The sequence below is a fragment of the Halichoerus grypus genome, chromosome 8, assembly GCF_964656455.1.
Source record: "Halichoerus grypus chromosome 8, mHalGry1.hap1.1, whole genome shotgun sequence".
Lineage (NCBI taxonomy): Eukaryota > Metazoa > Chordata > Mammalia > Carnivora > Phocidae > Halichoerus > Halichoerus grypus.
The window spans coordinates 81,021,741-81,047,176 of NC_135719.1; the positions used below are offsets into that span (position 1 = coordinate 81,021,741).

The window sequence follows — 25,436 nt, forward strand, 5'->3', positions numbered from 1 at the left end:
AAGGCAGGCGCTTAACTGACTGAGCCACCCAGGTGCCCCCTCTGATTTATAGTTTCAGGCACAAAAAGCGATTGAGCCAGTGGGACTTGTTTTTCTGAAATCTAGGCTGCTGGTGACCCAGGACCGTGTGAGCCAGGGACTTCAGTCCAGAACAATGAAGATTTGCTTTCACCATCACCTCATCCTCACTTCTCTCCCCGCCTATGCGGAGCATTCTCTGAGGTCAGGTAGGAAGTGCAGTGTGTCGGCATTCGGAGGAACGGGAATAATGATGGCCAGTAGTAATGACAAGCTCTCGGGTTCCAAGCCCTCGCCACGGACTGTTTCATTTCAGCCTCACACCGTCCCTGAGACAGGTGCTACTGTTAGCTTTTCCTTTTCACACATGAGGGGTCCAAGTCACAGAGTGACAAACCGCCCAGCTTACTCAGCCGGTTTGTGACAGCAGAGCCATCTGGAGCATGTGGCGTTGCTCCGGAGCGGGGCCATTCTGTTGGGAGGGTGAAGGCCCCCTGGCTTGGATGGGCCCAGGAGTTCAGAAAAGGCTAATTTTCAGCACTACCCATTTCAGCACTACCCATTCTAAACAAGTAGGCTTTCACGATGCTTGAAAGTTGATGAAAGCTCCCTTCCTTCCTGGAACATTGGCTAGAGTTTGACAAGTCTCTGATTTCCAAGGTCACTGCTTCCCCTCCCTGCAAGCCAGCACGGACTGGCTCCTTTCCAGTCTTCAGGCCCCTCATCCATCTACCATTGCCCTCAAAAATAACTGCTTAATGGCCCTCCAGTAACTGCAGCCAACTCCTTAAGGGCTCTTGAGAGGAGATCATGTGGGAAAGCTAACAGAACTCATCCAACTTTTAAAGTGAGCTTTGATCAGCTCTTTCCTTGCCTCCACCTTCCCAGATGATTTAAATTGGTCTGCTTCACCTCTCACAGAGCTCTCTCCACCAAGAGCACACGGAGAGCAAATCCGTCCTGGATATAAAGTACAAAATTTGGGAGGGAAGAGAAGGGATGTTTGAAGCCAGAAGATTCAGACCCAGTTCTGAGACCAGAATTCCTTTCCCGCATCCAGCTCATGACTAGCGACTTCACCTGGTTGCCATAGAAACATCAGTCTCTGTTGGATGGCAAGCAACATTTTTGACAGAAAGCATCAGAGGCTACCATGGCAACACCAAAAAGAGTAAAAGCTGCCTTCTCTCCTGGAGGGGTGAGGAAGGAATGGAGGATGCCAGGGAAAGCAGGCTAGAAGGGATGGGCATCGGAGAGCTTAGCTCTGACTTGAACAGAGAGGGAATTAATTCGACAGACACCTAATACGTGCAAAGCAAAGCAGTAATGAAGAAGACATGGCTATGGCTGGCCTTATCGGGCTATAATCATCTGCTAATAGAGTTTATACAGAACTGTAAATAAAGGCAGAATGAGACTTGTAACAGGACAAAGAATCCTGAAAAGGGAAATCAACTAGCAAAGCTTCAGAGTCTTAAAGGGGAGGATTCCGACTAGCAGAAGAGGGGCAGAGAGAACAAGATGAGCAAACACGGAAGTGGCAAAGTTCAGGACATACTGAGAACTCTGGGTACAGAGGTAGAAAAAGCGACTCCCAGGCCTTGGCTCCCAGGAGGGGCAAGCTGAGATTAGGATCTAGGAATCTGAAGCTAGACTGCCTGGATTGGAATCCCAAACTTGCTGTGTAATCACAAGGCAGGTTACTTACCCTCTTTGGGTATCCGTTTCCTTGTTCGCAAAGTAAAGATGGTCAGAGTCTACGTCAGAGGGTCGTTGTGAGGATTAAGAACTCAGTGCACAGGAAGTGACTAGAACAATGCCTAACCCGCAACAGCCCTGCACCAATGCCGACAATTACCATCATACCACCTCCCACTTTTCGGAGCCAGCACAGCCTCTCTTCACCGTCCATTACTTCCTCATTCTCACCACACTGCTTCTGTAACAGAGAAAGGAGAGGCTGTGGTTCACCACCTCCCTTCAAGTTGTAAACTCCTTTCCCTTCCTCATAAGCACCAGGACTAAAGGTTCAAAGGGCAAACCCCTGCTTCCTCTGGTCACTCACATCTGGAGGCTGTTGGAGCCTAGGAAGGAAGTAGGGAGAAACTCAATTTCAAGCACACGTTAAGTTTAAAGAACAAGGAGGAAATACCACTGCCTTAGAGAAGACAGAAGCCTAAGTCAGGTGAATGTCTCCTGTTTAGAACTGAGGACAGCTGGGCAACTCTGCGCTAGAAGAGGATCTGGGCCAGCCTCTCTACACACCTGAGCCGCTGTGCCCAGGCAAAAGAGGCTCAGGAAGGTTTCCTTCACCTTAGGAGGCTGTTTGCTGCCCCCTCCTCTCTACTCCAACCACCCCCAATGCAGGGATGAGTAACTAGAAGGCACTGAGTCACATGTGGTGATTCTGGCTGTCACCCACTAGCTGCTGTCACCTTATATGGGTTAGACTAGAGTAGTTGTCTTAGATGTTTCCTCACTTCCAGCACTGTCTCTCCCCCAGCAAGAGGCTGTATGAGGAACTAAGAAGGGTTGGGGGGGGGGGGGGGAGAACTGAGGTGGAAGGAAGCAAAGTGAAGGCAGGCCAAGGTAGGCAGGCATGGGAATGAAAGGAAGCCAAGCAGAGACGGGCACCCATCTGATGAGGGCAGGGAGGCAGGCAAAGCCTGTGGGTATTTACAGTTTGGAGGAGTTCAAGACTGCCCTGAGGAAGCCTCGTCCGGAGCCTCAGGATAACTAACAAAAATGGTCCACACTGTTTTTCAGGATGCATTAGCAGCCAAATCAATAACTATAGGGGGACTGGGCCCTAGCCAGCTATTACCTAAAAACAATGCATCCTCCTTCCCTCCCCCTGGGCCCAGAGAGCAAACCAGGACAGGGAAAGGGTGGGGGTGGCGACAAAGGCAACAGAAGCAAGGAGGCTATAGCAGGCGGCGCTGAGGGGAAATCAAGAGCTAGTTCTGGGTCCCAGTGGCCTTTTCTGCCACAAGCAGGTGCCAAGTACCTAATACTTCAGTGTGAAAAGCAACCCCAGAAGCTAGTATCACGAAAAACCATCACTCTGCTTAGAAGTCTGAGAGCTGACAAATTAAAACCTAACAGCAATTATCCGTATTTTTAGCATGACAATAAAGTCTTAACATTCTGTTGCCATAGAGACGGGTAGAGAATGAAGGAGTCCCACAGAGCTCTGCCCCTGAACTTCAGACATTCTTCTCTAGGCTGGTCCCTACCTAGTGAGCCAGGTTCCGAGGCAGGCCCCTTGTCATAAGCCTTACAAAGCAGGTGGAGGAAGATGTGCGCATCCCCTTCCTCAGGACAATTCCTGGAATACTCAGCATTCTGGAATTCACTGGTCCCAAGCCTGTGTCATCCCAAGCAGAGTCACATATGAAAAGCAAGAGTTGAGGGGACTGACTGAGGAATAGCGGACTTCAGGCCTGGGGAGCCCTGATGTATGAGGCCCAAACCCCTGTGGATACTGGACCTGGAGTTCCATTACAAAAGGGCCAAAGGCGGGCACAGAGACTAATGGTAAGACTGGTGAACTTAGGAGGCTTCTCTGGCACTTAAACTCCTCAAGATCATGAAACACCTCTAGCTGAAGGTGCAAAATGTGCTACCGTCACACTGCCATCTGGTGGAAAGACAAGATCTGTCCTTAGGCGCAGAGACAGACTGTTAGTGTGTCCAGTGACAAGGTAGGTTCGGAAATATTTAAGATGGGGGGTGGCGGGGAATAGTTAAGATGAAGACATATGGAAGAGACCCACGGGGCTGAGAGTATAATGCAGACAGATGGGGAACTCCATCCAGGTGTGTGCCTTCTGTCCATTTTAATTTCTAAGGAAGATTAGGTAAAACAAAATGAAAATAAAGGGAAAAAACAAAGGCATTACAAATGTTTTATATCCCTAGAACCATTCACGGTTCTGGCTCATGAGAAGTTATTAACATCAGACACACCAACGGACAGAGACCACACACATATGGGCAGAAGCCACCACAACAGTGGAGCTTGCCTTTTATACAAAGTTTATATGTATGTATGCACATGCATGTGTACGTATGCATGTGTGTGTGCACATACATATACACACATACACATACATATAGATTTTATATACACAGACACAGGGGTATAAAAACCAATGAAAAGGGCTCACATGTGCCCAGGCAGGGGACAGGAGCAGCTTTAACAGCTGGGGTTGAGCCCACAGTAGAGGCACATGGGAAATGGTAGAGAGTAGCAGCCTCCTCTCCGTCCTTCCACCCTGTGCCACAGGAAGGACCTGGGAGGAAGGACAACTATACAAAGAAAGATGGAAGATACTGGAAAGGTATCCCACCTTTCACTGAACTCCTGAAAGCCCCAGCCCTAAACCATCCAAAATGCCTGGCAGGACACTGGCAGGATAGATCACTCCCACACCTCCCAGCAAGATGCGGTTCTGGCCCCAGGCTGAGGCTTAAGGCAGGCTTCACGATGCGCATGTCCACGCCATCTTCCGGGCCTGTGCAGCAGCAAGCCAACACCTTCAAGGTTCACTGCCCCCAACCCCAAACTCCAAAGTCCTCTTGGACCAGAGGTCTTAAGGATTTCCTCAACAGATTGTAGGGAAAAGGTATAGGAAGAGGAGAGAGGTCAGTTCCTTCAGTTAATGCCCTAGGGCCTTCCCAATGGGGGAAGAATCGAGGAATCACCAAGAGGTGGTTGGAAAGAGCAATGAAGGTCATCCCAGAAGACAACATACGCGGAGAAACAGGTGTTCAATTGGTGCAGATTCTGTCCTCTTCGACTAATGGCTTTGCTCAGCAGAGTCCATTCCCAATGGGGCCCTGGGCAGGAGCTCTTCTCGAGTCCAAGGGTGGCCCCAATTCCCGCAGAGCCAACGTCCATGCGCTCAGGATGGCTTGGTCCACAAAATGGAGAAGGCGCGGTGGAAAGGTCGATGTGGAGAAGGGAGTGGCAGGACCCAGAGGCACAGGGAGGCAGTGTACTGTGCCACTGATTTACCTATGGCAAGGAGAAGAGATCAATGGGAAGCTAAAGGAAAGAAAATAACCAAAGACTAAACTGAGCCAGACCCTGAGACTCACATGGTCTGAGGGGTAAAGAGGCTGGAAAGCTGTAAGCACTGGGAGGCGATTGCATGGGAGGCGAGGTTCAGGGCTGGACTCAGAGCTGCAAGAGAGAGAGGCACGACGAGTTAGTGAGCACAGAGCATTCCCTCTTTCCAGGCCCCAACCCCTCCTCCTTTTCCCAAGTCCAAGTCTACCAGTCAGAGCCGCAGGGTTCAGGGCCCCCAAGGGAACCGTCCCGTTCAGTTGCAAGGCGGCAGCAGCCTGGGCGGCGGCGGCAGCAGCTGCAGCTGTGCTAGGCAGCTGGATTCCAGAGCCTAAAAGGGAAAGAGAAGTTGGTATTAAGTCCCAACTCCTGATCTAAAATTCCACCCCACATTCTTCACTCTGCAGAGAAACTCTCTCTACCTTCTGCCAATTTGGCCATGAGCTGCAAACGTCCACCTGCAGATCCCAGATCCAGCTCCTGGTCCCCATCCGGAAAAGTGATGTCTGTGCCACCATCCAGTCGCTCGGTCACATGGCCAACTCTCATAGGTCGGCCAGCAAGCTCAAAGCCATTCAGCTGTTCCAGGGCCCGCCGGGCACACTCAGAGTCTGAGAACTACAAGAAACCCAGGCTGTGTATCAGTCACTTCCTGGCCACGGACATGCTCACAAAGCCCTGCTACCACCGCCTAGTCCTGCTATCCCAGGAAATTGCATGCTCACTGTGGCACAAATTGTTCTGTCCCAGGGAATGTGACCCCCATCCCCCCAAAATGATCATGTGAAAAGGACCTTTTCCAACTGACTCAATGGCAATCACTTCCAACTTCCAGCTGCACTAAGAACCTAATAATGCAAAAACTCTGTTATCTATAGGGTGGCCTACCCTTACACGCTGCTTCACAAATGAGCGTTATCAATGGAAGAAAGAAAGCCTGAGAGTCAAGGTTCCTGGGCTTTTCTAATTGCAGCCCTCAGGACTAATCGGTTTCAATTCTCAGTCAAGAAGTAGGAATCTGGAACTCCAGAGCCCAGCCGTAGGAGGGAGTGCACCCTGGCATGGGGAGCAAGACTGCACCCCACCCCTACGCCTCCACCAGCGCTGCTGATCAGAGCTCTACCGCCCAGCAGCACGGGAGCAGCCTGGTACAGAGAAGATTCCAGTCTGCTGCTGAAGTGTCAAGGGTATTGACCGAAAAGGTGGCAGCACGAGGGCAAAAAAGCCTCACAAGGTTTTCTGCATCTGATTCACCAAGGAGTTAAAAGAGGTACTTGCCACCGTGAACACCAGGGCTGGCTTTGTTTCCTCTGGTAGCACCTGCCCTAGGGCCTGGCACGTGGTACTGACAATTCCTAGGCAGGTGGTGTAGGTGGTGGCCTGCCTTCACTGGATAGTTCTGAGGTGAGCAATACCCCTGGTAGAACACAACCTATCTCCCCTCTGCCCTGCAGGCAACTGCGGGGGGTGTATGCTGCCTGGACTGAACCTAGAAAATATCAGCTTCTATGAGACTCTGTGGCCGGCAGCCAGTCCTCAGCCTGGAGTCACACAGGGCTAGAAGAACCAGTTATGGGAACTGGAAGCAATTTTGTTGGGAGTGTCAGGAAAAGGTAAGACGTGGCCTCACTATTCTCCCTATAGCGGTCTCTGAATATAAAGATACTTCTCAATGGAGAAACTGCTTCAGATGGGGTACTACCAGAAAAAATAAATAAATCCCTATTCCTGCTCCTACCTTAAAAACATACCATGTCTATAAAAGCCCACACCTAACCTCCCTCATGCCCCCAACCTTTTAGCTGCAGCCTGAAATCATTTCTATTACCCAAAGAGCAAGTTGCGGCACCAGGGAAGCTGGTTGAACTCCTGGACACCCCCATACCAGGGCCACTGACAGTGTGCAGGAGCAAAGTCAAGATCTCAAGCAATGCACTCATCTCAAGGGGCAGAAGGCTAGTCCAGGCTTCAGGCACCAGGGCTTATGGGTCATTTAGACAGTTCCTAAAGGAGGAGGATGAAGCTAAGCTGCAAAATCAGACAAGTGGACAAACCCACACTGAAATTCAAAGTTAAAGACCAGAGACTCACCGTAATGAAACCATAACCTTTAGAACGGCCTGTATCTGAGTCCTTCATCAAGACAATATTATCAATCTGTATAAGAGGGAGAAATTATTAGCAATCTTTGGGCTAACCCACACCTTTGATCTTTCCTGCCTGACCGTTCAAACTACCTCTAACTACCTCTAACAGTTCTAACTCTCCAAATCTTCTCTTTAAAAAGAGACAAAGACCACCTCTTTCCAAAACACCTTTCCTGGCTCATCTTACTGAATCTGGACCCCATTATTTGAGCTCACGGTGCCTAACTCATCTGCATACTGAGCACCTGGATTATGAAGATGGAGCCTAACTCTGCCGGCACGGACCCATCCACTCGTCCTGACAGATGCAGTGGGTTAATCGCGGTCAGGCAGAAGAGACAGGCTCACCCTCCCCCCCACTTCCTCCAATTCCCTTCAGAGTTTTCCTTCACTTTCTACTCACTTTGCCAAAGGGTTCAAAGATGCCCCGGAGCATGTCCTCCGTGATATTGAAGTGCAGGGAGCCCACATAGAGGCGCATCGGCCCGCTGTTGCCCTTCTGCAGGTTGTTGGCCATGGCTGCCAGTCGGTTTTTCTCAGCCTAGGCGAGGAGGAACCGATGGATCGCATCCCACACCCTCTCCCTCCAAGGCCATCTTCTCATGTCAGCTTTGCAACATGCTCACCTGTGAAGCCTGGACAATGATGGGCACTCCAAGCAGCCGTTGCCCAGTCAGCCCAATGGCCAGCGGCACAGACTGGATTTCACAGAATTCCACGTAGGCGATGCCCTTAGAACGCCGGGAGTTCCGATCAGAGATGATTCGGACATCACGAACCTATCCAGGGCAAGAAGGAAATCCTGAGTTGGGCATAAAGGAGAATGCACAGAAGACAGCTATACGTGGGAGAAAGCTAAGGCAGGGGGAGGGTTACCTTGCCGACAGCAGAGAAAAAGTCCTCCAGGTCCCGAGGCCGAATGCGGGCAGCTAACTGCATACAGAAAACTGTGCGGGCATCACGCTCCTCGGGACTCAGATTATCAATGGGCTCCCTGAAGAGCGAGTACAATCTGGTGAGACGCCCGCTCCCGATACATGGTTATTGTTCTCCAGCTCCCCTCCAGTACCACACATTCCTGTATTCTGGCTCAAATGGCTTTCTAGTCATACCTCACAGTCCCTGGAAGAGTATCAACTCACCTGACTGGGCTCTTTTCTCTGAAATGAGGACTCTTACTGTGTGCGTACCTGCGCCTATGGAACAGAGAACGACAAACGGAAAATCGTGTCATCCGATTTCACCTGCGCTGGTCCACTGCTTGGTCTTCCGGCACGAGAAAACCAGATTCCAGCACCTCATCTCACATGGGAACTGTCACCACCACCCCTCCAGTACCAGGGTCTCCTGCCCGCCACATCGGGTTGTGAGCACCCGCAGGCAGGAACCACAGTGCGGGGGGTTTACCCAGACCCCAACACAAAGGCCATCACCGTATGAGCAAAAGGCGATACCCAGTGGCAAGCGGCGGGCTCCTGTAGCGCACGCGGTCCTCACGCCGCCGGTCCCGACTGCGTGTCTCACTGCTGTGCCGCCGGTCCCGGCTCCGGCTGCGGTGGCGACGCTGCCGGTCTCGACTTCGGCTCCGACTGCTTCTCCGCCTGTGCCGGTCCCGCTCCCGACTGCGGCTACAGGTGCGAGGCGCTACTGAGTTTGCTAAAGGGCAAACCAACCTCTTCCGGCCTCCAAGGGATAGCTCTCCCATTTAGAGTAATTCTCAAAGCCCCAAAGCCCCCAGAACTACTGACCTGCGCTTTCTATCCCTGCTTTTACTATGGCTCCGACTCCTCTTCTTCCTGTGAAGGAGCAGATAAATTCTTATTATCAAGAAGGTCTTCTCTCCCCCAAGGAAAAGGAACGACGGAAAGGCCAGGGTGGAAGAGCAGTAAAAGACCAAAGAGCCCGGGACGCCTGGGTGGCTCAGTCGTTAGGCGTCTGCCTTCGGCTCAGGTCATGATCTGGGGTCCTGGGATCGAGCCCCACATCAGGCTCCCTGCTCCGCGGGAAGCTTGCTTCTCCCTCTCCCACTCCCTTTTCTGTGTTCCCTCTCTCGCTGTGTCTCTGTCAAATAAATAAATAACATCTTTAAAAAAAAAAAAAAAAGACCAAAGAGCCCAAGATGACCTGGCAGGAGTTCACAGCAGCACCAACTTGCACACAGCCCTGAATGCTGTCAGGCATCTGAAGTGGCCATTTCCCCCCAAAGCCCAGCAAAAGTTGTTGTTTCCAAATCAGGGGTCCCCTGGCTATTTTATTCAACTGAAACAGAATGATGATGGTAGAAGAGAGCCGCAAGTCTATGCTGGAATGTGAAGACTAGAAGATCATTAAACCAAGTCACCATGATTCCCAGGACCCAGTAGAGCCATCACTAAAAATCAGCAGTCTTACAAGCAACCACCTCCCTGGCTCTGGCTATTTCTCTGACGGACGCAGTTGCTTCCCTTGCCCAAGTCGCCGACCCACTTCCTCATGCCACACTTACTTGCTTGCCTCCCCACCGGCGCTGCTCCCACTGGTGCTGCTACTGCTCGTGCTGGTGTTGCTAGGGCCATCTTTTTTAACCTCTTTCCTTTGCTGTTCATCCTGAGGGGTTTGCCAGGAAAAATGTCACCAGGTACAAGGTGGCAGACATATACACATTCCATTGGGCAACAAAAGAACAAAAGTGGACAGAGAAGAAAGCTTGTGAAATCAAAGTTCACAATTATCTAGCCAGTTTCTGAGCACCCGGATCTCCTCTAACAAAGGGAATAAGAGAAGAAGGAAGGAAACCACCCAAAAAGAAGAGCTCAGAGTGACAGATTTTGATGTCAAAACTTGAGCTACCCAACATTTGTTCCACTGACATCCATTTCCCAGGAGAGTGAGAAATTATTTAGGTCTGAGATACACTGACTTTCTACTGTGTCACTGAGAGTTCTGAGCAGAGCACTTATTCCCAGCACATTCTGCTCCCCCCCACCTCCTCCCGCCCCTTGCCCCAGCTTTGGGACCGTCTCTGCCAGCATGCCTCTGAGTACGGAAGCTGGAGAGTGGGGCTTACTAAAAAACTATGACTTGCACGAATAGCCACGATACATAATAAACAAGCAGGGAAAAAGAATTTACAAAGTATTGAAACTGATGATCTATAACTGCTTCTTCTTACTAACCCAATTCCAGCAGTAAGATGGGGAATATTACCTCCTCTTTTTTATAGGGAGCCTCCAGCATGGCCTCAATCACTATATCAAAGTCATCGGACGCCATCGTAGCAGACCTGAGGAGAGGACGTGGATATGTAAGAACCTCATATTTTTCCTCCCCTTCTGGCACCCTACATTCCCTTCCTTCTCCAAGACATAAACTTGAGAATATACAGTTCTGTTTCTTGAATTCCACATCTTCCTGGCTGTTGTTTACTCTAGGTTTATTTTTGCACACTTTAAATCTGAACTAGTTTTGCTCTGTGGCTTCGAAAAGGTAAAGTGTCTAGAAGGAAAATAAATATCTAGATAGAAAGAAAATACAATACAGACCCTGTCCTGTGAAGAAAAAGTGTTGGCATTCAAAATTACTATTCACTTGACAATGGACACTAGGCCTCCATTCTACAGTTCAAAATTCTGTATGAATAACTGGTTTAAACTTAAATCATAGAAATAAGCACGTATTTCCAATAAAAAGGTAAGGATGTAAGACTAAAAATCAGGAACAAGACAAAACAACACCAGAATGCAGATCTGCCCTAAGCTCTTCCCCACATCCCCCACACAAACATCAGTAATTAGGGGACTCATCACTAAGCATTTCCCATATAACACCAACTAGAATTCAGGTAACTCAGAAAGATAATGATTAAGACAGGCTTAACCAATTCCACCCTTGAAGCCTATCTAGGCAGGAAGGGTAAGACTTCCTGCCTCCCCCAAGCTTTCACAGCTAGCAATCATCTTTCCCAAGTCTGTCCACCTCAGGCCCATCAAATAAAAAAATAATAATAATAAAAAAAGAAACCCAGAAGATATCGGGGCACCTGGGTGGCTCAGTCAGTTATGTCTGCCTTTAGCTCAGGTCATGATCCCAGGGTCCTGGGATAGAGCCCCTGCTCGGCTCCCTGCTCAGCGGGAAGTCTGCTTCTCTCTCTCCCTCTGCCTGCTGCTCACCCTGCTTGTGCACGCACTCGAGCTCTGTCAAATACATAAATAAAATCTTAAAAAGAAAAAAGAAAAGACATCAAACAAAATCAATAGGATAAATTATTCAAAAAATATTGGTCTCGAATTATCAATATACACAACACGCATGAATCTTTTTTTTTTTTTTAATATTTTTTTAAGATTTTTATTTATTTATATGACAGAGAGAGAGGGAACACAAGCAGGGGGAGTGGGAGAAGGAGAAGCAGGTTTCCCGCCGAGCAGGGAGCCCGATGCGGGGCTCGATCCCAGGACCCTGGGATCATGACCGGAGCCGAAGGCAGACGCTTAACGACTGAGCCACCCAGGCGCCCCAACACGCATGAATCTTAAAATAATTACGCTGAGTGAAGGAAACAAGACAAAAATATACTATGTGCTTCCATTTATAGGAAAAAATTCTAGGAAATGTAAACTAAACTGTACTGGCAGAAAGCAGATCAGTGGTTGCCTAGGGATAGGAGGAGGTGGAGAGGGGCTAGGAAGAAAGGATTACAAAAGGGCAGAAGAAACTTTTGGCGGTGATGGTTTCATGGGTATTTAAACATCAAAACCCATCAAACTGTACACCTTAATGTGGACAGCTTTATTTTATGTCAATTATACCTCAATAAAGCTGACCAAAAAACAAAAAAACCTCCGACTAACCTGAAGAATTTCTGTGCAAGGAGGCTAATCATAATCAGACTTTCCAGACTTATATCCATGAGACCTTTGTCCTCTTTAAAGCAGCTAATGCATCATCCACTGATGCTGTCCTTGTTGCCCTCAGAGCCCATAGCCTATTTTGGTGATTTAAAAATAAAACAGGAGTACAAAAGTAATAACTAATATAAAATCAGTAATATAAAAATATGACTAATCACTCCTACAGTACCTAATATTGCTAGGTACTGTACTAAGCCTGTTACAGAGACAAGATTCTTGGAAAGAGCAAAACAAAAATTACCTGGAGCCAAATTTAAGACTTAAAATGGAAACCAAATTAAAATCAAATAGGTGTGTCTAAGAACCAGTGAACTTGGGGCACCTGGCTGGCTCAGTCGGTAGAGCTTACGACTCTTGATCTCAGGGTTGTGCGTTCCAACCCCATGTTGAGTGTACAAATTACTTAAAAATAAAATCTTAAAATAAAAACAGTGAACTCAATCGCTTATTATAATAACACCGTACATTTATTTAACAATCAAAGGTAACATATGCTACAAGCAGCTATCAGGTCCAATGCACGATGAAAAAACAGGTTTTGTGAACTGCCCAGAACCACAAAGCTTAAATGGAGGCGCTGACTCTTGATTAAGGTCTCCTGACCCAAAGTCTAACGTCTTGTCAATTCTATCAGGTTACCTCTCTCCTGTACTTTATGATTCAGCCTTAAATTTTAAAAAGAAGAGTACACAGCATACCGAGATATCCAGTTTTTGTTTTTTTTAAGATTTTGTTTTTAAATAATCTCTACCTCCAACGTGGTACTCGAATTTACAACCCGAGATCAAGAGTCTCATGTTCTACCGACTGAGCCAGCTAGGTGCCCCAAGATGTCTACTTTTATTTTTTAAAAGATTTTTTTTTAATTTATTTGACAGAGTGAGAGCACAAGCTGGGAGACAGAGGGAGAGGGAGAAGTGGGCTCCTCACTTGCAAGGCTCCATCCCAGGACCCCGGGATCATGACCTGAGCCGAAGGCAGCCACGTAATCGACTGAGCCACTGAGGCACCGCCCCCCCCAAAATGTCTACTTTAAATACACACTCATCTAAGGAATTACTATTCTGAAAGGTTTATCAAAAGCATTAGTCCCATTAGTCACACCTTATTATGTGGCTTCTAGATATGAAGCAGCATATACTTCAAAATATCAGGACCAAGCTTATTATAATACTATTTGATTGTGGAAAAATGGTTTTTAAAAATAAAAGGTTTCAATCTACAATTTCTGTTCTTTCCAGTCATTTTGCCTGCCAAGTCTATGCAAGTTCTTCTTTTTTTCTCTAAAAGTATTTATTTATTTAAGTAATCTCTACATCCAACATGTTGCTAGAACTCACAACCCCAAGGTCAAGAGTCCTATGCTCTCCAACTGAGCCAGCCAAGTGCCAAGTCTATACAAGTTTTCTAAATGTCATACAACTCCTCTTTATTTTTTAAAATCTGCTTTTTCCTCCCCAAATGAAATGCTTCTGATTTCAATAATTGCTCTTTGTTGGCTGCTAGAGTACAGGATAGGATTAACTTAACACATGCACAAAAACTTTCACTCAAGTTGACAAATGAGCCACCACCTATGGAGTAAAGTTTTCACTCAGGTACTCAGAAATGAATGAATCTATTTAAGCACAGACATACAGAACATGAGCACATTTTGAAACGTGAAATCTCACTCGGTTTGGTGTATCTTTTCAGATGTCCTAGAAGCAGTAAAGTCCCAAACACTATGCATTTTCAAGTTGGCAGTTTTCAAACTCTTCCCATGTTCTAAATGAAGGGTAAAAGTCCATCAATCCCATGCACTAAAAAACTATAGAGCCTTCTTCCATCCCTGCTCCAAAAACTGCATTAGGGGTGGGCCCACAATCACGCAAGGGTCTGGACTTTGTCATAGCATAGTCAAGACCCCAACAAGCACTTAGGCCTCACTGCTGAAGGGACAAAGGAGAGTGAAGAACCACTGTCAGCTCAGTTCAGGCAAAATTCACCACATGCTGAGTCCCAGGGAGTGATGGGTCCAGTCACAGAGCTGGGTACAAACACCTCCAAATTGAAGGCAGCTTATTAAGAATAGGAACAATGAGGAAAAAATAAATAACAGGAACAATGAGAAAGGTAAAATACATTCCTGCTGTGTAACAAGCCAAGGCTACACTTTAAAAAATGGTCCTATAAGTAACCAATTCGCACCGTCCCTGCGAGGGCCAGTGTCTCGATGCTAACACCCATATGTGGCCTCACTATACTCCTGTACCGCCACGGAACGTGTGGTCAAAAGAAGGAACCAGGGAAAAGCCCAGAGGCCAACACAATGAACAGGAGTCTTCCAGAGCCTGAAGATTGAGAAGTAAGTCTCAGTGTCTCAGTTCCCTAACCTCTCTCGGAGGGGTGGTACTAAGAGCTGAAAACCCATCGTGCGAGCCCTCTCAAACCGCGGTGGGTCGATGCTCCCCCCATCCCCGCCCCAGTACGGGCGACCCTAAACGTCAGGGCTGCAGGGACCTGTTAAGATATCGGTCACTGGGATCCTTGAGACAGCATCTTCATCTTTAAGAGATACGGCCACGAGGATGCCGAGCCCTAAAGTCATGCCAGCGGGCTACACTGAGGGAGCGAACACTTCCAGACCAAAGTAAACAAAAATACTTTCTTAAGTTTGCCTGATTCTGCTCTTGACGCCATTTTCTGCCTGTGACGTCAGGGGGCGGCACCGTGCGGCAACGTCACGCATAGGTGACGTCGCGGGGGGACCGGGTTTCGGGGTTTCTCACCAGTTCCGGGTCCCCGCAGGGGGGGGTCCCGGTTTCCGCCGTTCCTTTGGGTGTATTGGGGACGCGAAGCACGGATATTTTCCAGAGTCTCAGCAGTAAAAGCAGCACCGCAGCCGGAGCTCCAAGTCTTCCCGCAAAATGGCGACAGCTCCACTGTCTTCCAGAACTTTCCCCAATCTGCGCAGGCGCTGAAACATTCAGGCTGTGGAACTAATCACTGGTTTCGCGGCAACAGTCCAAAGTACAGATTTTCATTGGCCAAAACCCTAAGCATGGGTGGAGCCAAACTCAAATGTCTCTTAGCAACCATCAAGTTCCCATCGATTGGCTAACCTCTCCGAGAGTGGAAGCGTCTTAAGGCGGCCGCCCATCGCCCTCTCATTGGTTAGGTGACATGCGGAAGGCGGTGAACGCGGGCAAAGAGCCAGCGAGGACTCTCCTGCCCCACTCCCCGCTCCAGGTGACTAGGCCAGCGCCGCGGGCGGAGCCAACAAGGAAGTACAATTGACTTCTTTGCCACTCTCTATATTTCCTAAGAGGGTCACGTGTCCTGCTTAGCCGCGACAGCCTCGGGGAGGGCAACTTCAAGTGTTTCACGTCAGAAGGAGGCTGGACCGGACATCCCCATTCTGAGCGGGCTGACAACCCTCCCAACTATCTCCTCCTGCCCTCAGTGCTTGGGCCCCGGGAAACACAAGTCTTGCCACATGTCTGTCTTCTTTCACAGTCTGGCTTATGGTCATTGCCTGGTCCCACAGGCACACACCTCCCATTGCAAAAATAAAGTTGGAGGTTTCTCAGGTGACTCCTTGGGTGCAGCAATACTCAGCCCTCTAACCAGAAAGAGCAGGAACCGATATCCACTCTCACGTTCCAAGGGCTTCCAGAATCCCCATACTTCAATTGCCCAATATATTAGCTGCCAGAAACATAGCTGGTTAGAACATCCAGAGAGCCACAGAGTCTGAGGATCTGTGTTCCAGTCTTGATTTGAATACTGACATTATAACTTTGTGTCAGTTTCAAATTCCTCCTCTGTAAAATGAGAATTGGGACTCCTGACTTCAAAATCTAACCACGTGACTTTATTCAAACAAAACAGGTGGCTTCTTGCTGGAGAGGCCTGCATGGCTTCCAGTTTCCCTCCCAAGAGGTAGCTGTCAGGAAAGTGGAAGGGAAGCTGGCTTCACTCACTACTCCCATCTTTCTCCACCGGGGCAATCTTTCCTCCCCAGAGAAAAGACTAATCACAGGTCTTAATGGACAAGACCTTTTTGCAGCTGGTCGGGAAAACCTAGACCCAGGAGTCCAAGAGTGACCATTAAGCTTCCTAAATAGGAAACAAAGTGAGGACCCTTTGGGTCTTGGATAAAGGCATAGATTGAATACGCCTAGGTTTAAGTAAGGTATGAGAAAGCAGAGGCGCGGGGCAGCAGGGCTGGAGCAGGAAAAGGCTGTAACTTCACTTTATTTGTATTTCCTCCCACACAAAACCATCATAACAGGAACAGAGATGGGCAGGGAAAGGGCTGAAAATGTGTTCAATCCACATGTTCTCGGGGCTATTCCAGGGAGCGCTTGAGGCCGAGTGCCTGTTGGAGGAGCTTCAGATCCAGCACTAATTCCTCCCACCCTGGCCTGAAGTCTTCACAGATTGGTGGCTTGAGCCCTGCAATTAATTCTCATCCTTTGCCCACCTTGATGTAAGGCAGGAAAGCAGACTGAAATGCTCCACTCCGATGGGCAAGGGGAATCACAGCCCACAGCTGTACTGCACTTTCTGTGCCACAGGAGCAGAACTTGAAGCTGCTTCCAAGGCTCTGAACACTTGCGGGCAGGGCTAGAGGCCGATGGTGTATGAGCGCCCTGTGGGGTTGTGAATAGCAGAACAGACTGGTGCTGTCACAGCCCACTCATACCACACCTTCTTGGAATTGCTGCATCGCCAGAAACGCACACAGATGGTCTGGCCTTCACGTACCGTAATGGGCTGCTGCAAGAAGAAAGACAGGGAGGTTCAGGGTAGAGCTGATGAACTGTATGTGGCAATGTACTACTGAGCTAAGCGTGGAGAGAAGAGGATAAAACGTGACGTTCCAACCCTCATGAAGTTTATTTGAAGTTTTTTTTTATTCTTTTTTTGTTTTTATTTTTTAAAGATTTTATTTATTTATTTGACAGAGAGAGACACAGCAAGAGAGGGAACAGAAGCAGCGGGAGTGGGAGAGGGAGAAGCAGGCTTCCCGCGGAGCAGGGAGCCCGATGCGGGGCTCGATCCCAGGACCCTGGGATCATGACCGGAGCCGAAGGCAGACGCTTAACGACTGAGCCACCCAGGTGCCCCTATCTGAAGTCTTTTAGAATGAATAATCAGAACTGAACCATCAGACATTGAACAGATAACTGAAAGTGTGAGGAGTGCCGTGAACATGCAGAGAACACGCACTACAAGAGCACCTATGAGAGGGAGTGCACACCTAGTCCCGGTGGTCAGGGAAAGTTATCGGACAAGAGGAATGTTTAAGGGGACCTGGAAGATAAGTTAACTGGGTGAAGAGATGAACAAAGAACTTTCCAGACAAAGGAGAAAGGTGTGAAAGCCTGAAGCAGGAAAGAAGACAAGGTATTAGAATCATGATGAGCACTGAGTAATGTACAGATTTGTTGAATCATTATGTTCTACACCTGAAACTAATACAACACTGTTAATTATATTTCAAGTTAAAAAAAAAAAAAAGAAGGTCCATAGGGCTGATGGCAATGTAATCAAGGGGACAGTAGCTGAAAAGACAAACTAAAACTAGATCACACCAAGTCTTACAATGTTAAATCTTTATCCTGAGGGCAGTAGGAGGTCATTGAAGGGTTGTTTTGTTTTTTTTTGTTTTGCTTTTTAAGATGTATTTATTTGAGAGAAAGAGAGCGCGTGTGCAAAAGTGGGAGGGGCAGGGAGAGAGAGAGAGAGAGAATCCCAGGCAGACTCCATGCTTAGCACGGAGCCCACAGGATCCTGAAATCACAACCTGAGCCGAGAGCGAGAGTCAGACACTTAATTGACTGCACCACCCAGGCAGCCCAAAGTCGTTGAAGGATTTTAAGCAGGACAGAAATATGATCAGATTTGGGTTTTAAAAAGATGACTCTAGCTAAGGTAGAGACTGGACAGAAGAGTAGACAGGAGCTGTGGGGAAGCCAAGTAGAAGGGCACTGAAGACATCTCAATACCTACAACGGGGCTCCAAGAGCATATGGGAGCACTAGAACATGGGTCACAGTCAAGCATCATCCTGACAGGAGGGAAGGGGCAGAACACCAATGGCAAAAGTCACTCCTTAACCCACTGAGTGTTAAAGGTGATTCCTACCTTAATGGGGAAGAGGATGGGAAACCATGAGAACATCCCAGGAGAGTGAGTCTCTGGACGGATACCTGTGTGAAAAAAAATAATGAAAAATTGAGGTCTCTGTGACTCTACTTTTTGCCTGGGCTGAGGGGAGTGTCTTCTGTGAACAGAGAAATAAGTAATCAAAGACCCACATTCACTGATTCCTGGGCTCCCTGTGACTCTAAGTGAAACATGTACATAAGCTGCCCAGATAACATACCCTAACCCTGCCATCCACTGCCCCAGACACTCACTCAGGGTGATGTCCTGATAAAGCACAGTCTCAAAGTAGCCTGCAAAGCCATGTAGCACTGTGTTCACCTCCACGGGAAACTCCAAGGTACAGTAGCGGTTGTTGTCAATCAGAGGATCTGTTAGGGAAGAGATGTGTGGATGATAAGGGACCAGAAGCTCCAGACAACTTGGGAAAGCAAGAGCAAGAACTAAGAAGGGAAGCCTAGAGACAGCTACCCTACCCTACCCAGGATAGCAAAAGAACCCAGAAGGTAAGCTCTCACCCATCCAATCAGAGGACAGCCACACAGGAACCCACCTCTATTGGGATGGCTGAAGGTGAAACAGGGCTGGGGCGCAGACAGCTGGTGGAAGTTGTGTAGCCGCACCACGTAAGGCATCTCAAACTGGGCCTGTCCCGAGAGACCAAGCAAGAGCTGGAGCAGATAGGCAAGACATATCCACTCTCCCAGGGAAGGAAGCCTGAGCCTCCAGGACACAGAAAAGGATAAAAACATTTTCAATTCAACCATTTTCCCACATTCCCATCTCCTTCACCTCTTCATCTTCTCCAGCAGAAGAAAACAGTTGATGCTAATATAGAAAACAAAAAAGAGGACTAAAGAGAATAGAGCTCTCCAGAAGAGGGTGGCTTTTTACCTCAGGGTCTCGGTCCTTTTCCCGACAGGCTCGGACCTCATTGTACAGCTTGGAGGAGGAGATGGGAGCCAGAAAGGAGGTGTACTCCCCAGGGATGCTCACACCGTCATCTGCAGAGCAGGAGGGTCATAAAAGTTCCCAAGAGATGAAATGGTGTGTCTGACTAACTGAAGGTTCAAACTTCCCACATCAAAACCGACCAGGCAGGGGCACCTGGCTGGCTCAGTTGGTGGAGCGTGCAACTCTTGATCTCAGGGTTGTGAGTTCAAGCCCCGTGTTGGGCATGGGGCCTACTTAAAATAAAAATTATAACAAAACAAAACAAAAAATCCAAAAAACAGACCCAGGCTGCTCCATATTGTCACATTCCCAGGCCAACCTACTCCCAACTCCTGTCATAGGAGATTCTACTTCTAGGTTAATTTACAAGATTAAAACTGGAAAGAACCAGGAGCGCCTGGGTGGCTCAGATGGTTAAACGTCTGCCATCGGCTCAGGTCATGATCCCAGGGTCCTGGGATCAAGCCCCACATCGGGCTCCTGGCTCAGCGGGGAGCCTGCTTCTCCCTCTCCGCCTCTCTCCCTGCTCATGCTCTCTCTCTCTGTATCTATGTGTCTCAAATGAATAAATAAAATCTTTAAAAAAAAAACAAACTGGAAAGAACCTAAGATATTCTAATCTAGTAGTCTTCTGTGGGGTCATAAAAGCCCTTTGAGATCTGGATGAAAGCTAAGCCTAAGGTACATATCATGTCAGTGCAGGGAATCCACAGACCTCAGACTGAGAAACTGCTCTAGTCCACTCCTGTCATTTTACAGATGGGAATGCTGAGGTTCAGAAAGATTACTTCATTTGCTAAGGGCACTGACCCCAATCCAACCCACCTTCCCCTAAACCTTGCAACCTTCTCCGCTGCTACTGCCCTATCCCCCACCCCCACCCCAGCCCCCGCAACCTGCCACAGCCTTCCTAGCTGATAATCCATTCCCCTTACTCAGTACATGCCAGCCTGGAGGCACCTTTTAGGAAGTGTTGGGCTCCATCCAGGCACTCAGGTGACAGTTCGTTGTCAGCGAAGGAGCCTAGAAGCTCACTGACGATGATGTCTGCTTTCTCTGGAGCCACCCATTCCCGCATGTCCGATGAGACTACCGTCACCTGGCTTCCCCATTCTTCAAACTGCCAGTTCTCTAACCTAAGATAAAGATAATGCAAGTGAGGACACTGATAAGAAAAACTGGCACTGGAGACAAACTTTCCAGCAAGGATGTTGCTGCTCACGTCACCACGGCATTTGGGTTCTTCTCCACAGCGTACAGTTTTATCCGCCGGTCAGCCTGCTTGGCTGCCCGCAGGGAAGCGTTCACCAGGGGACCCCGGCCTGCTCCCAGCACCATTAGCACCCTGAGAAAGCAAGAGGAAGTGTCAGCTGACTCAGCAGATAAAGAAGTAACTATGCAAATCTCTGGGATTATGGGGAAGAGCACTCACTGCACATTGGTATCCTTCTCTTCATCTGGCACTCGATCTAACAGACATTTATAGATGGCCTGGAGAAGGAGGGAGAGAAGAACTCGTGGCTACAATCCCATCTTCACCCAGGTCATCCCGGTCCTATACTTGACCCGGACCCACCCTATACCTGCTGATACTGAGAGTATTTGATGGGGTCCTTTTCAAACACTTCATATGTCTGAGATTCCAGATTGTCCATCAGCGGCTAATGAACGAGAGGAAAAAGGCAAAGTTAGGCAGCCAGTTTCTGGCAGGGTCAATGTACCAGAATACCAAAAACTTTCCCACTGCCTCCTGAGCTTTGGTAGGATTTTAGGGCAGCTACTGCCAGAGACATTTCCCCCACAAGCTCCCTCCTCTCAGCATACTCCAGACCCACCTGGAGTGGGGACTGCAGATAGTCTTCATAGCCCTTGGCAAAGAGTTCGTAGGCATTGGGTGGAGGGCGGTTCTGACTCAAGTATTCCAGGTACTGGAGATAAGAGCAGAACTCCTTCTCTGAGTGGTGATTGGTGCCTGTGATGATGAACTGTACTTCCAACTGTGAGAGAGGTCAGACCATCAGACGCAGTCCTCGAACCAAGATTCTGGGATACTGTTATGGTTTATGGCCAAAGAACCCTAGCGTAAAATAAGACCTGGACCAGCAGTCTTCTAGTTCAACAAATCCCTCCAGGTATCAAGAGAACAGCATGAGGCTTCAATAAACTCATAAAGCCCTCCTATGTCCCTCCTATGTCATATAAGCATCATCCTGGCTCAAACAGCCCCATGGATCCGTGCTGTAACATCTTAAATGAAACCTTCTGTAAAGTTCTCATGAGATCTGGTTCCTTTTAAAATGTTTCTGGGACTCTTACTGCCATTTGCGTCTTTGTTCTCAAGACCTCCAACTATGCTGAAATTGCTCTCCAGAAACCAGAGAGGAAAAGAAAGCCCCACAGGAAAAAAAGCATCACACACATGTAAGTAAGGCAAGAGGATTAGCTGGAGTACCTTTGAAACCCTTCTACCACCCACCTTGAGGAGCCGGAAGATCAGCCTCTGGTGCATCTTAGAAAGAACAGGAAATCCCTTCTTATTGGTCAGGAAAATGCTGGTGGGGAGAATGGCTGCTTTGATGGGCTCCCCAAGCCAACGATCAATGACATGATTAGATGGGAGGTCAGCCCCAATTTCAAGAGCTACGAAAAGATGAAGACCAGTTACCTACTGCTAGGCAAGATGGCTTTCCTTTGTGCTTTTTTGTGCAAGATCTGTTTACTCCCTAAGAGCAAGGCCCACTGAGGCATAGAGAAAGTAGCAAAACTGCCCAGCAGCCAAGTATACATGAAACTCCTGATTCTTTTTCTTGTTTTTTTTTTAATTGTATCCAGCTTCACTAAAGATACTTTTCATAAACACTCATGGTATTTCAGGCAGGACGTGGGCAGACAATCCTCAAGAGTATACAACTACTTTCAAACTCCCTTCCTCAGTGGACTACCAAAATCAGAGAGCTTACTATAAAACCCAATGAAGTCTTTATGTGATGCTCTGAACAGGGAGTTCAGAATGAGGGTTGACGGTTCACATTTAGCATGTTAACAACTTTTCACAAGCCAACACTGACTTTCAGGAAATCAAATGAAAATAGCAGAATTTTCAATCTGAAGATCCACAAGCTAAAAAAGGAATTCTTTTGAGGGATGCCATCTCCATGGTGACACTGCAAAGTCCATATTGCCTGACAAACTAGGAACCATGTTTTGGGGTCAGGTTCCAACAGGTCCCTGGGTTTAAGGGAGTCAAGTCCATGTTGAAGGCAGAGAGGGAGAAGAAAATGTAAAAAATAAATTTTAGTTTTTCCACACCACAAGGCATCTGTGCCAAGGTGGCTAATGTGTGTCAACACCAAGGAATCCCTCCTCCTGGGAACCAAGAGGAAGTTTCTCAAAACTAGAAGGGAAAAGTAACCCCCTCTGCCCCCCCTCCCAGTATTAATCTAGCTTCGGAGATACTCTATTAGTGACATGTCCCCTTCCCCTAAAACAATAATGAAGTGTTCTGTGTGCTAACAACATAGCTTTAAAAAAAAGCAAAACAAAATTCTGCATTTTTATAAAAATTGATAAAAAGTAGCATTTTAAACTGTAAAGTCGCCAGAAGTACAGTTATCAAAAATGCACACACTTCACTTGGCATCTCTGTAACTCCTGATTCTTATTCACAGGAGGTCTGAGAAAAGACACCTATCCCAGGACCCTTGTGGACTTACCCACCGCAATCCTCTTGCTATAGTCACACAAGGTCCGGAAGTTGTGCCACCTGTCCAGGGTCAAATACAGCAAAATACAGTCAATATATACGGCCCACCAATCACCACAGCTGGAGGAGACCACCCTACAGGATCCACCCTGTACTTCCCCTCCCCCTACCCTTTGCCCTGGTACAGCAGCAAAAGGAGACATACCACATCCATGTCTTCTCCTCTCCACTATACTCCTCTGTGTGTGTACTTGGCGCATTCTCAATGATATCATCTCTAAGGTCCTCTGGAGCCACCAAGGGTACCCGCATCCAGAACTGCACATGAACAAGTACCCTATTTAGAAGTCTATTTTGAACTCACTGGGTCCAAAAGCTTCCTTCAATTATCTTGATCCAGATCTCAAGTTAATCCTTTTATGTTTTTTCCCAACTTGTGATTATACGTACACGTACTCATATCTTGTATATATCCTTCTGTAAATATCTCCCCTGTTCATTATTGCAACTGTAAGTTTCTAGAAATAATTGTACATTCTGTATGTTTTCTACCCCTCTGCTTACTACTTTTAGATGGTGGTAGGCAGTACTGACATTTCAGTTCTGCCAAATGCACCCTTTACTGAATGGCTAGGAACAAGAAGGTACCTAGCACAGCCTGACTACCATAATAAGCAGCAGGAAATGAGGCCCTCGGCCATACCATGGATGAGTGGTGGCCAGTGTGGATGTGGTTGGTCAAAACCCTGGCCAAGTTTGTGTTATCTTCCTGATTTAGGGGCAGCAGGAAAGCTGGAAGACCCAAATATGCCCCAAAATTCAGCTCCTGTAACATGGCCTGGAATGGAGATCAAGAGGAAAAGGTTAAGAGCTAGCAACCCAAATAGCTTTAGTTGTATTATATTAGATTTACTAAGTTATGGGAGGAAAAAACTGCTCTCTGCACCCAGCCGGGTTACGGACCTGATCTCTAGAAAGATCCAGTGGAGAGGTCAAACAGTCTTACCGCCTCGGAGTTCCTGCGGATCTTCTCCACTTTTGAGTCTGGACGAATCCATGGAGATAGCTTTCCCACAATTAGCGTATTCCAGTCTGCACTCCCCCCATCCAAGAAAGACAAAGACTAAATGAGGTTCAGCACTTTACTTGTTCAATTTCTAGTTCTTAACAGGGAATAGAGAGTAGAGATGAGAGACAAAGACTTTTTCTATCACAGATGTGGGATAGCCTGATGCAAAACAGGCTAAGGCTTTTTTAGCAGGTAAGCAAGAAGAAAACAAGAAGAGTTATCTATGTCCCAGGACTAACCAATATATCCAAGTCAGGAAAGGAGAATGAGGGCACTGTTAGAACAGAAGTTGTTACTGCCTCTAATAATTAAGGGGCATATGGGATGGTCCCTACCCCTTCCTGACAGCAGTAGGTCTGATCGTGTCTGGGGGCCAGGCCGATTCTTAGCAGGTTCCTGAGTGAACTCCCTCTTGAAACGCGGGTGGAAGACAGGCATGCAGAGGAAATCAAACCTACAACCGCGACAGACCCAGAATCGTCATGTAAAGAGAGCAGCAGTGCCTAAAGATCCAAGTAACTGGATTAGGCTATCTCAATTCTGCACAACCCTTTCAGCTGCCATCAGTCACCCGACTGGACTGCTGAGTTCAGCCCACTTTGGGGCCTAACACTTCCGCTGTACTGTGCCTGTTTCTTCCCAAAACACAGGCATGGAAAAGGAGAAAAGATAAAAACCCACGCCAAGTGGATTTTCTACTCTGCTGTCACCGGTTTTCCAAGACTGTTACATCCAGATTTGCCCCAGTACCGCCCATGCCTTCCCCCTCAAGGTTTATCTCTTCTCTCCCTAACCCTCTAACGCTCCCCCCCACTCTCAGACTATAATCCCGCTCTCCGGGGCCCTAGAGGTCTCTAGTCCTTTTTGAGTTTACCTGACAACTCCCGTGACTTTGGGGCTCAGCGACCATACGCCCCAGCAAGTTTTTGTTTGTTTGGGTTCTCTTTTGTTTTGTTTTGTTTTTTGTTTTTTTTCACGCTCCAGGGCCTAAGGCTTCTCCATCCTCCCCCAAGGAGTAATGGTTCCTCCCGCCCTAACCTTACCCACTCCGACCCCCTCACCCCTGCCTCTCGGGGATGACTAGTCTGTCCCTCTTCGTCCCCGAGTTCGGAGCCCGCATTCCGCTTGCGGAGGTCTGGGCCCTCACCCCTGCTTGGCCACAGCCCCCAAAGTGTCAGCTATTTCGGGGACGCAGTTCAGGTCCCTCCCGCTGGACACGCGGCTCCCACCGGCACCTCCGACCGCCATCGCCGCCATCTTTTCCCTCGCGCTGTCCACGCCGGGATTCCTTGATATTAGCAGCCAATCACAAAACCAGAAAAAAGCCCCCGGAAGGCGGGATGAGTCGCCCTAACAACCAGAGCGTCTTCCACGGCTTCAGAGCAGGAGACTGAGGGGGTGGGGAGTGGCTCTTCCCGCCAATCCGCGG

General features: G+C 48.1%; 3 protein-coding genes across 10 annotated transcripts in view; all 3 read right to left on the reverse strand.

Annotated features, from left to right (window-relative positions):
• The window catches only part of SLC7A7 (solute carrier family 7 member 7), an 88,850-nt gene extending 86,575 nt beyond the window's left edge, over positions 1 to 2,275 (reverse strand). For both annotated transcript variants that reach the window (XM_036114800.2, XM_078053454.1), the window contains exon 1: positions 1,727 to 2,275. The gene's annotated coding sequence lies outside the window, so the exon portion shown is untranslated. The remainder of the gene's footprint in view (positions 1 to 1,726) is intronic.
• Positions 2,276 to 3,912: 1,637 nt separating this feature from the next.
• RBM23 (RNA binding motif protein 23) lies at positions 3,913 to 15,215 on the reverse strand. 3 transcript variants are annotated; one of them, XM_078053458.1, is made up of 15 exons: positions 14,897 to 15,210; positions 13,799 to 13,892; positions 10,423 to 10,498; positions 9,722 to 9,822; positions 8,985 to 9,032; positions 8,691 to 8,864; positions 8,379 to 8,432; positions 8,113 to 8,230; positions 7,863 to 8,015; positions 7,640 to 7,777; positions 7,181 to 7,246; positions 5,512 to 5,707; positions 5,301 to 5,420; positions 5,122 to 5,206; positions 3,913 to 5,038 (listed from the first exon to the last, which is right to left on the reverse strand). In XM_078053458.1, the coding sequence occupies exons 2-15, from the start codon at positions 13,855 to 13,857 to the stop codon at positions 5,035 to 5,037; spliced, it is 1,392 nt and encodes a 463-aa protein (XP_077909584.1). In that variant the 5' UTR covers positions 13,858 to 13,892; positions 14,897 to 15,210; the 3' UTR covers positions 3,913 to 5,034. The 3 variants fall into 3 exon arrangements, with proteins under 3 accessions (XP_077909584.1, XP_035970719.1, XP_035970718.2); XM_036114826.2 differs by lacking the exon at positions 13,799 to 13,892 and having other exon boundaries at positions 14,897 to 15,207; XM_036114825.2 differs by lacking the exon at positions 3,913 to 5,038 and having other exon boundaries at positions 5,118 to 5,206; positions 14,897 to 15,215.
• A 1,120-nt stretch (positions 15,216 to 16,335) lies between these two features.
• Positions 16,336 to 25,388, reverse strand: PRMT5 (protein arginine methyltransferase 5). Of its 5 annotated transcripts, none has more exons than XM_036114790.2 (17): positions 25,155 to 25,388; positions 24,343 to 24,461; positions 23,945 to 24,030; positions 23,642 to 23,776; positions 23,144 to 23,256; positions 22,949 to 22,998; positions 21,712 to 21,875; positions 21,071 to 21,232; positions 20,819 to 20,896; positions 20,668 to 20,726; positions 20,458 to 20,580; positions 20,196 to 20,371; positions 19,176 to 19,285; positions 18,835 to 18,928; positions 18,536 to 18,652; positions 18,261 to 18,325; positions 16,336 to 16,889 (listed from the first exon to the last, which is right to left on the reverse strand). In XM_036114790.2, the coding sequence occupies exons 1-17, from the start codon at positions 25,262 to 25,264 to the stop codon at positions 16,737 to 16,739; spliced, it is 1,914 nt and encodes a 637-aa protein (XP_035970683.1). In that variant the 5' UTR covers positions 25,265 to 25,388; the 3' UTR covers positions 16,336 to 16,736. The 5 variants fall into 5 exon arrangements, with proteins under 5 accessions (XP_035970683.1, XP_035970684.1, XP_035970686.1 ...); XM_036114791.2 differs by having other exon boundaries at positions 25,069 to 25,387; XM_036114793.2 differs by lacking the exon at positions 25,155 to 25,388 and adding an exon at positions 24,882 to 25,055.
• Between the last annotated feature and the right edge of the window lie 48 nt (positions 25,389 to 25,436).